Raw genomic sequence first — 11,138 nt, 5'->3', positions numbered from 1 at the left:
GGATCCCTTGGCCTGGTTCTGGCCCCAGCCTGGAGCGCGCTCGTTAAGCCTGTGCTGATGTGTATACCACCTAGGTTATGCAGCCTGGAGGACACAGTTCAAATTTCTTCTACTGTTGGTTGTCTTTACCCAGGGGTGCTGTTCCTGGCTTGGGCATTTAAGCTCCCTTCCAGGGGCACTCTTGCTCTGGCCTGGCCAGCAGAGTGTGCTCCATGGGCTGGTGGAGCTCTCGAACAGTTCCCAGTTTTAGTGGGTCCTGTGGTCCAGGTGTTGGGGTAGGGAGTCTAGGTCAGGGTCTGGGGATTCACTCCAGCTCTGGTCTCCCTTGAGGGATACACTGTCCCCTGTGGGGTACTCACCCTGGAGCTGGTTGTTTCTGTGTGGTGTAGGTTGTCAGTTGTTGTTGCAATCCGAGTTCAGTTGGGGTGGTTGTGGGCTGGGTTGGGCGGTGGTGGCTCTGTGTGATTCTTTTCTGTCTCTGCCTCTGTCGAAGCTGTCGGGTCAAAAGTGTCCACACTCAAGCGGCCTCTTCGCGGGTTGTGATCTGCAGGCAGCCCCCTGTGCCTCTGGGGCCTGGGCGGCCCCGCCGAGTAGTTGCGAACGTGATCGGGTGGGTGGTCTGCCGACAGATCCCTTTGTCAAGCTGCTGGTGCCAAGCGGCTTTGGTGGGATGGAGCCTCTCTGCTCCGGTGGAGAGTGAGGGGTGGGGATGGGATCCTTGTGGAGACTCCCGGCTGGTAGGTTTCTCTGTTCCTGGCGATCTGCTGTTCTGCGAACCGGTACCTGGTGATCTGCAAGCAGGCCCCTATGACTCTGGGGCTCCGGCACCCCCCGCCGGGCCGGCTGGCCGGCGGCTTGGCGCACTGCCGCGTGGCCAGTAATGGTTGGGGGACGGGTCTTCGCTTTTCTCTGTTCTGAAATTCTTCTTTTCCTCTCTTTCTTTTTTTGTTATTTTCCACCTCTGGTTTTTCTCTGAGTGTTCGTCTTTTTGTTGTTGTCAGTCTCTTGGGGAGATTAAGTGTTGGAACTCAAACTCTCTTTTTGGTTGGAGAGAGCTGTGGCATTTCCCTTCTGCCCCGTCGCCATCTTGGTCCCCCCTCACTGTTGTTTTTAATGTACTTATAATGTACTATCTGATTTTTTTTCTTTTGTATGTCTACCCTCATTGTATAACTCCTTTTGATTCCGGTGTCTTGCATCTTGTATATACATTTTTCTAATTTGGGGAGGGGAAGGTAAATAACAATATGCTGAAATAAGGATACAGGTTGACCCATTGTAACAATGAGATTTACAAGACACTATGTTGAAAACAAACTTTGCAACTTAGGTGGGAAGAGGGAGGATTTGGGGAGGTAAGGAGGAAAAGAATGGTACGGGAAAAACAAAGGAGGGGGTAACTGTGTGATAGGAAATGTACTTATTACCTTACTCATGTAACTGTAACCCCTCTGTACAATATCTTTACTATAAAAAATATATATTAAAAAATGTGGGGCTTGAACTCAGGGCCTGGATACTGTCCCTTAGTGTTTTTGCTCAAGGTTAGCCCTGTAACACTTTGAGACACAGCCCTACTTCTGGTTTTCTAGTGGTTGATTGGAGATATGAGTGTCACGGACTTTCCTGCCTGGGATGGCTTTGCACCATGATCCTCACATCTTAGCCTCCTGAGTAGCTAGGATTACAGGCTTGAGCCACCAGTGCCTAGCTGACAGTTTTGTTTTGTCTGGTTTGGGTTGGTATGTTTGGTTGTGGGGCTTGAACTCTTCCTCAGCTCTTCAGCTCAAGTTTGGTGCTCTACCACTTGAGCCACAATGCTACTTCTGGTTTTCTGGTGGTTTATTGGCTGCTGACAGTTCTTTTTAAAATTCCTTTTGGTCTTGAGTTTTCCAGATGAGGATTTGGGGGCTAGAGATGGAGCTTGAGCATTTGCCTGGCAAGTGCAAGGTACCGATTTCAAATCCCAGTGCTGTCAAATGTAAATGGTTAAGATAAGGATCCTGCCATTCAAATTAGTGTTCCCTATAGAGAAAAACAAAGGGGTGTAGTGTATGCACCTTTCCCAAGAGAGACCCACTGCTCTTCAGAAGAACAGAGAACAATAATATATACCCTTCTACACTCTAGAGATTGAAAAATGAAAATACAGTGCCTAATTTTGCCAATAGGGGACTAGGGACCTTTTACAGAAATGAAAGCTATATTATTGCTATAATGAAGGCGGGAAATAAACCAACTTAAAGAGAAGAAAGTTACCCCCATTTGGGGAGTTAGAATGGAAAATTACAGACCAGCTGGGTTACTTAGCAAAACCCAGTCTTGAGGGGTAAAAAACAAAACACAAAAATCTTCCTTTGCTCACAGTTTCAGAGGTGATGGTTCTTGATTAATTGACTGTATACTTGTACACATGGGGGCAAAGGATGTCAAGATAGGAACAAGTGCAGAACAGGGTAATCACCTCATGCTGTCCAGAAAACAAAGAGAGACAGAAATGGGTTAGTGCCCCCATATCTTTAAGGTTATGTCCCCACAACCTAATTTCCTGCCACTAGGCCCCACCTCTTTTTTATTTTTTGCCGGTTGTGGGGCCTGAACTCTGGACCTGGGCACTGTCCCTCAGCTCTTCAGCTCAACGCTAGCGCTCTACCACTTTGAGCCACAGTGCCACTTCCAGCTTTTTCTGCTTATGTAGTCTCATGCATGCAAGGCAAGCACTCTACCACTGAGCCACTTTCCCAGCACCTCCTGATTGTACCATGGGATGGGAATCAAGCCTCCACACATAATCTGTGGAGATATTTAAGATAAAACTAAGCCAGATGCTGGTGGCTCACATCTGTAATCCTGGCTACTTAGGAGGCTGAGATCTGAGGATCAAGTTTCAAAGCCAGTCTGGGCAGAAAAGTCTGGGAGACTCTTATCTCCCCTGAACTACAAAAAAAAAAAAAAAAGAGCTGGAACTGAAGCTGTGGTTCAAGAGGTAGAGCACTAGCTCTGAGCAAAAGAAGCTCAGGGACAGTGCCCAGGTCCTGAGTTCAAGCCCCAGGACTATACCATACACAACACACACACACACACACACACACAATCAAACTATAGCAGAAGCATTTACAATAAACCTTATAAGATTTATTTTATGCTTGATAGGAAATGGATTCATTACCTTTCTCATGTAACTGTAATCCCTCTGTACAGTATTTTTACAATAAAATATATATTAAAAAGATTTATTTTATATTTTTTGGTATCAATACTAAGGCTTGAGCAGGGCCTCATGTTCTTGCTTGGCTTTTTTTGCTCAAGGATGGTACTCTAACACTTGAGCCATATCTATACTTCCAGCTTTTTGCTGGTTAATTGGAGACGAGTTTCACAGACTTTTATGTTCAGCTGATATTAAACTGAATCCTCAGATCTCAGTCTCCCAAGTAGCTGAGTCACCAACACTGCTTAAATAATGAAAAAAAATTTAAGGGAGGAATTAGAGTTGGATTATGAAGACACTGCAATCCTGAGAAAACTGGATAAATACAACTATTCATCCACTGCAGCAACCCATTTCAGGATTTTTAGGAAAGAAAGTATTTAATTTTATCTGAGTTTTATATCTCTCCTGGTGGTTGGAGAAAAGATGAATTAAAAAGAAGAGCAGTTGTTGCTGAGAATAGTTAGGAGGCATCCTGCTTATCCAAATGAAAGATAATAAAGGATGGTTTACTTCTGCTTGCCTTCCAGTTTATAATTCCTCAGGAAAAGAAGGCCTTTTCTTGTTCAGTGCTGTATTCCTGGAACATGTAGTGGCCATTCATAATTATTTTTTGAGTACTTAAGTGGGTAAAAGAATAAGCAAGTTAATAAAAATAAATAAATAAACAAGACAACAAAAAAATCAGACAAGTGGAATTTTATAATTTTCAATTTACAAGTGGAATTTTCTCCTTTTTTTCTTTTTTAGGTAGTACTGAGGTTTGAACTCACGGCCTCATATTTGTCAAGAAGGGGTTCTTCCACTTGAGCCACTCCCAGCCCTTATGACTCTCATTCATTTTCTTTTTTAATTGTTCTAGTACTGGGACTTGAACTCAGAGCCTCACACTCTTATTCAGCTTTCTTGTTCACAGCTAGCCTTTCTGCCATGCTGAATGAGTCTCTTCTAAATCCAGATGTTAAAATCAATGGGCAGTGTGATCCTATTAATTGCTGGGGCCTTTATGAGGTGATTAGGCCACAGAGGCTCTTCCTCCCATAGAGGATGAAAGCCCTCAGGGTTTCCCTTGGCTCCTGCTGTGTGAGGACTGGGGAGGAGAACACAGCCATCAGGCACCATTGTGAAGACAGATCAGCCCTCACCAGCCACATAGCTTGACCCCTCCATCGAAGACTACCCAGACCCCAAATTGTGAGTGAAAACATTTCTGCTCTCTATCAGTTGTCAGGTCTTAGGTTTTTTTTTTTTGTCAGTTGTGGGGCTTGAACTCTGGGCCTGGGTGCTATCCCTTAGCTCTTCAGCTCAAGGCTAGTGCTCTACCACTACAGCCATAGCACCACTTCTGGCTTTTTCCGCTTATGTGGCGCTGAGGAATCAAACTCTGGGCCTCGTGCATGCAAGGCAAGCACTCTACCACTGAGCCACCTTCCCAGACCAGGTTTTAGGTATTTTGTTATAGCAGCATGAATAGACTTAGACAACTAGTGAGTCACAGCTCTTGTAGAACAATATCTTTTTTTTTTTTTGGTGGTCATGGGGCTTGAATTCTGGGGCTGAGCGCTGTCCCTCAGCTCTTCAGCTCAAGGTGAGCACTCTACCACTTGAGCTACAGCACCACTTCCAGTTTTCTAGTGGTTTATTGGAGATAAGAGTTTCATGGACTTTCCTGCCCTGCCTGGCTTTGAACCTCGATCCTCAGATCTCAGCCTTCTGAGTAGCTAGGATTACAGGCATGAACCACCGGCACCCGACTTAGAACATTATCTTGTAGAACAAAATGATCCACAAAGGAGCTAGGTACGACTCTTCTTCTGCACTCACATTCATAGTGGTGTGTAGTGGTGACATTTTAACAATAATTGAAACATTATTAGGCCATTACTTCCCCCAATTTGTTGATGTCTGTGAAATGCATGTATTTACATGCATCTACTGGAGAAAACTACATTGAACAACTCTGGATTATATACTTATAAATAGTTTGACTTGAATAGCTAAAAGGCAAAGTTGCAAGCAGTGTTACATGCAGAAGTTGTATAGGCAAGACCTCCACATCTGTCAGATGAGGAGAGAACAGTTTCTCAAGTTCCGACAATCCCCAGAGTAGTTATAGCTGAGTGAAAACCTGAAGCACATAGAACTGAAGCCACATGTCCTGTTTCATCAGGGAAATTAGGTTGAAAGTAAGTATTCAGCCCACTGTATCATGGGGAGTGATGGTGATTAGCAAGCCATAAAGACACCTGCCAGAGCAAGTTCTGCAAGAGTACTCAGGTAGTACCTGGTCCCACCTCATACTCTGCTGCCCACCTCTTATTCTGCACATATTGGGCCCCAAAATGAAAGGAGCCACAGCAACTACCTCCATGGTCTTCCCTCCATTTTTAGAGCACAAAGAGAAATGGAGTACTTTCTTTGTGTCCCTAGTCAACACACATAATCCTACATGCTAGTTCCAGGGCTTTTGAAGTTCCACCTTGTTAGTGCATCCATTTGTAATCAGTACCATCCTTTCCAAAATACTTAGCTCAATATAGCACTTACACACCATCAACTTTAAATACCAAGGTTATTACAAGCTCTTTGCCCAGACCTCTGAGGTTTGCTTGCTTTACCCATTTCTACATGTCACTGATTGGTTATGTTCATTGTTTTATATTTTGAAATACCAAATTAAATACCCCTGCCTCTGGTCAGCATGTGATAAATGTTCTTATCCAGTACTTGTCTCAGTTTTCCAATTGCTTATAATCCCTTTGGGGAACACTCTAATTCTCATTCACATTTTCTCTGGATAAAATACTCTAACCTCGTTTGTTTGGGAAATGTTAGAGATATTTAGTGGCCATCAAGTTTAACCTTCAAGCAGACTTTTGGGTGTGAAAGAGCTTGTTACATGTGACTCTGGATAGATGTGTGTGTGTGTGTGTGTGTGTGTGTGTGCTGGTACTGCTTGAACTCAGTGCCTAGATGCTTTTCCTTAGCTTTTTTGCTGAAAGCTGACAGTCTACCCTTGGTCAATACTCTGTTTCTGCCTTTTTGCTATTTGGTTGGAGATAAGAGTTTCAGACTTGTCTTCTTGGACTGGCTTCAAACCTCCATCCTCAGATTTCAACCTTCTGAGTGGCCAGGATTACAAACATAAGCCCCTGGAGCCCAACCTGAACAAGCCTATAATATGCTACATTTTCTCTAATCTTGAAAGAGGGAAACTAAATCTGACACCTTTGGTTATTAGTGAGGGTTATTTTGACTAACATGTCTGAATGCCCTACTTATAGGAACACAGTAATTGTCTCATAAAACATGGACTTACTATTTTCACAACTAAAATACAAGAATTGTAGAATAAAACATGGAGAATTTTTTGAAGTGTGTTTTTCTTTTTGTCTCTTTAAGGTCCAGATTACATAAAGGATCATTTGCCCAAAGTTCATCAACATACCTCCTACATAGGAGAAAAGCGGCCAACCTTAGAAAAGACGGGAGATCTCAGATACTTATGGAGGGCAGCCTCTCACGGAAGCTTGCCACCAAAATACAAACACGAGTATGTTGGTGAAGTTGGTTGGGGGGCACAATACTCCTTCATCAATGAATCCAGACTTAAGAGTGGCTTTCATAGAAAGGTACTATTCTTAAATTTGTTCCTTGCATAGTATATATACTGCTTCCTGATGAATTCATTTTGAGTTTGCTTCTGTGTGCCTTGTCAGATGTTATCTACCATTGAGAAGTAATGGGATCCAGGTTTTGTATCCAGATAAATGTATGAATAAATGGACTTACTAGCACAATCCTCCCTCAGCCCTGAAGTACATAGAGAGCATATGTGTAAGCCTAGCATTTGGGCACTGCTTTGGAATGCATAAAAAGTTGCATGTATATGGGGACATTTGTATACCCCCACACTATTCCTATTCTCTGGGAATAGGTGTGTCAAGGAAGAAAATGCTGGACATAATCGCCAAAGCAGAAGATGAGTCTCAGGTCTTTAAAAACTTATTGAGCATGACTATTGTTGAGCATGCCTATTGTCAGCAGTTTAGAGTATGTTTGTAGAAACCTCATCTTCTGTCTGGTAATGTGGACCTGGATCTTCTTCCACAGCCTTCTCTCAAATGGAAAGAGGCAAGTGATATTATATTATATTATATTATGTTATATTATATTATATTTTGTGCAGATACTGGGGCTTGAACTCTGGGCCTCCCATTCTCCTTTAGCTTTTTTGCTCAAAGCTCTGGCACTCTAGCACTTGAATCACAACTCTATTTCCAACATTTCGATGGATAATTAGAAATAAGATTTTCATAGACTTTTTTGCCCCAGCTGGCTTTGAACCTTGATCCTAATATCTCTGCCTCCCAAGTAGCTAGGATTATAAGTGTGAGCCACTGGCACCTGGAGCCTCATTATGAAATCTTACATATGCATACTATCAGGCTGTTGTGATCACTAAATAAATGTTTGTGCAGTGCCAGGCATAGTGTCCAGCACACAGTATATGTTTCAAATCATTGCAATGTTGGGATAATTAATAGCAGCACACAGGAATTTGCTGAGCACAAGGCCTATGCCCATGTAGACTAGCTTGATTATGGCTATGTTGCTTTGTTGCTTGTTGTTCTTTTTTGGCTTGCTTCTCATTGTTTTGTTGAGGCTGGGCTTGAACTTCTGAACTCAAAGGATCTTCCTGCCTTAGCCTCCCACACCTGACTTGTATTTCATGTTTCAGATAAACAGAATGAATGTGTGGGTTCTTAAACTAGGTCCAACTCAGGTAATGAGGATGATAATCAGACATTTGATTATTAGCCTGGACACCAGCAAAGCCCTGTGGCTGTTATGGGAGGGCCCAGAACGTGGCTGCTTGCATTGTTGCAGTTATCCTGTAAGCCCACATTGGTGGACAGCTTCTCTTCTTTTTCAATCTTATACTGAAGGGACTCATTTCCTGTCCAAATGAGGAGTCCAACATTTCTTGGATGTTAAAGAAGGTTGTGAGTCCAAAAGAGATGGAGCTGAGGACTGGGCTTCCAGGAAGGTGGCTATTCAGTTTCTTTCTTCTGGGTTTCAGGCTGCTTGTTGTAAGTCCTGCTTTGTGTGGTGTGGGTCATCTGGTTCTCTTTGGGAGTGTGTGTGTGTGCCATACAGTGAATTTCTTTTCCAACATTGTGACAGACTCAGAAAATGTCCTGTCCTAGTTTGGCTTCCATTGTAAACGATGTAACTACCTACATTTTCATAGTCCTGGCTTTTTTTTTTTCCAGTACCAAGATCTGAACTCAGGACCTCAAGCTTGCCGAACTTACTTGCTTGACTGGGGCTCAACCACTCGGGCCAGCCTCCAGTCTAGCTTTTTGTTTTGTTTGTTTTAGATGGATTCTTGTGGATTTTTATTTCTAGGCTGACTTCATGATCCTCCAGATCTCAACTTCCTCAGCGACTAGGATTACAGGTGTGAGCTAACAAATCATAGCAGTCCTGGCATTTTTATACACTTGTGTTAGAAATCTTTGCTTTCAAGAATCTATCTATGCCATAAAAATCTTGAACAACACTTCAATGTTGCCATGGATTTATAAACAATAAGATTCTGAGAATGATTGCACATATATTCACTGAAGATGATGATAGAAGCAAAAATAGCCATCGCTCATTCACCAATGAAATCCTGGGTATACTTCCATTCTACATCCAATTATGCGTATAGATTCAGACTTCAAACCCTTATCAACCACTGCTTCAGGCAGCTACTGCCAACCATTGGACCTGGTTGGATTTGAGGACACACGCCCTTCCTCCAACATGTACAAACATGCTAAGTACTCTTGAGATCTAAGAGTGCTGGCATTCCCCAGGAGCATGTCACCGAAAAGCTGGTCCCTTCTTGGGTGTGGTGTCACCTCAGTCTGCTGCTTATTCATTGTCCAGGGCCTGGCCTTTCTGTGACCTCTGGAATGTCCCTTGTCCTTCCTTTCCCATCATTGTCCAGATCCAAACAGCCTCTGCTTGTTTCCGTCTAACTGTAGAGACTCCTCAGGGGCTCTCAGTGCAATTGCTCAAAACTCCAATTTTAAACACAGATTCAATTTTTGAGTCTACTGGATTTTTACTGTGCTAAGAGCTGCCTTTTCTAATTTGCTGCTCCAGTTCTGTCTAAGACTGGCAGCAAGAAAGCTCAGGCACCTCCAGTGATGTCTGGGACATAGCCTGGGGCAGCTGCCTCCTCCCTGGGAGCCAGCCTTCTTATGTGGGGCAGTTGCAGGTCTTGGTAGATAATCTGGCTTTGGCAGGAAGATAACTTCCATGCTGAATGACACCTGAAAATTTCCTCTCACCTTGCAGAGAAAAGAAAAAAAATCACAAGATCAGCAATCTCTGCCGGACATGTTAGCCATTTCTTCCTGGCTGTTACTGTTGGGAGGAATCATAATGCCAAAATCATCTGTCAGTCAGGAGAGATTGTTACTTTTGCCATACTCTCTGACTTGGCAGTAATAGTTTCTTTTCATTTAAGTGTTGTTGTTTTTCTTTTCTTTCTTTTTTTTTTGACAGTCATGGGGCCTGAACTCTGGGCCTGAGCACTGTCCCTCAGCTCTTCAGCTCAAGGCTAGTACTCTATCATTTGAGCCACAGCACCACTTCCGGCTTTTTCTGCTTATCTTATGTGGTGCTGAGGAATCGAACCCAGGGCCTCATGCATGCAAGGCAAGCACTCTACCACTAAGCCACCTTGCTAGCCCCTTTAACTGGGTTTTAAACAAAGTACATATGCTGGTTCCTCAAGTAGAGGAAGACAACTGGAACTATTCTTGTGGCTTCCCCCTAGGCTGATTGTGGAACTCTCCAAGCTGCAGACCCTTGGTCCATCTCCTTTCCCCAGGCCTTACTTTAACCTGACCCTCAACTGGTCAGTGGGCTTCCAGATGCCCAGTGTCTGCTCCTTTGTTCTCATCTCAGACAAAATTATTTAAAGCTTGCTTTTTCCAACAGAAGTGATGTCAACCAAATTCAATCACTCATTCTTCACTGTTACAATCCCAAAGACAATATTAAACAAATTAATCATAATATATTACAATCAGTTTAGCCCACAGTATAATAACTTTAAAAATATCCAGGGAATGCTATAGAAATTCATCCAGCCATATGTTCATACATAATATAGTAACTAAAATTTTCTAGGCTTTGAAATTTCTGACTCATTTTAATTGCTATAATTCTACTGCTGTGCTCTTGGGAGGTCTTCTTGGTGACAGTTTTATGGACATTTGAACAGATTTCTGATGAGATATTGTGTTTCTTAGTGGCCAGTGAGATAAGCTCATCCAGGGCTGGTTGGCTGTCTCTCTGTGAATTTATTAAGAGAACATAAACATGAGAAGAGCTACAATTGACTGAGTGTTTAATAAGGAAGGTACAAAGATTACAGAGGAGAAAACTGAGGCATGGGCAGGTAAGGTGCCTGGCCTAAGGCCATAAAACTAATAAATGTTAGGGCCTGGATTTTCAGCCTTGGCTATATAAAGTCAATTAATCTAGAGCAGGGTGGGACTTGGGGGGAGGGGGAGTGACAACATATGGGAAATGGAAGGGCAGATGGAGAAGTTCAACATTAGACTGGAACTGCTGGATAGAGAGCTTAACTTGTGGTCTTCTTCCACATGAGGTTCTGGTGAGTGGGTTGTGGTTGCTTCTGCTTACAGGGTGTGAGTTTTTTTCAGAGCACTCTTTTGTTCTCCCTGATTCCCATGACAAACTGTTAGCATCCAATGTACTACATCTGTGATATTAAAATAAATTGTGGAACTAAAAGTGGACCCCAGCCTATCACCATGCACCAACATCAACTCAAAATGGATTAAAGACCTTAACATTAAACCTGAATCTCTGAAACTACTGCAGGACAGAGTAGGAG

At 43.1% G+C, this 11,138-nt stretch overlaps 1 protein-coding gene across 1 annotated transcript in view; it reads left to right on the top strand.

The window, feature by feature from the left end:
- Positions 1–2,413: 2,413 nt before the first annotated feature.
- LOC105995907 (chromosome unknown open reading frame, human C4orf45) overlaps positions 2,414–11,138 on the top strand; it is a 51,435-nt gene continuing 42,710 nt past the window's right edge. The window contains exons 1-2 of the mRNA XM_013029818.1: positions 2,414–2,456; positions 6,614–6,843. Of these exons, the coding sequence (XP_012885272.1) occupies positions 2,414–2,456; positions 6,614–6,843 (273 nt within the window). The remainder of the gene's footprint in view (positions 2,457–6,613; positions 6,844–11,138) is intronic.

This window comes from Dipodomys ordii, unplaced genomic scaffold, assembly GCF_000151885.1.
Source record: "Dipodomys ordii isolate 6190 unplaced genomic scaffold, Dord_2.0 Scaffold123, whole genome shotgun sequence".
NCBI classification, from domain to species: domain Eukaryota; kingdom Metazoa; phylum Chordata; class Mammalia; order Rodentia; family Heteromyidae; genus Dipodomys; species Dipodomys ordii.
Note: the sequence above shows the minus strand (reverse complement) of the source record. Positions and strands in the feature narration are given on the sequence as shown.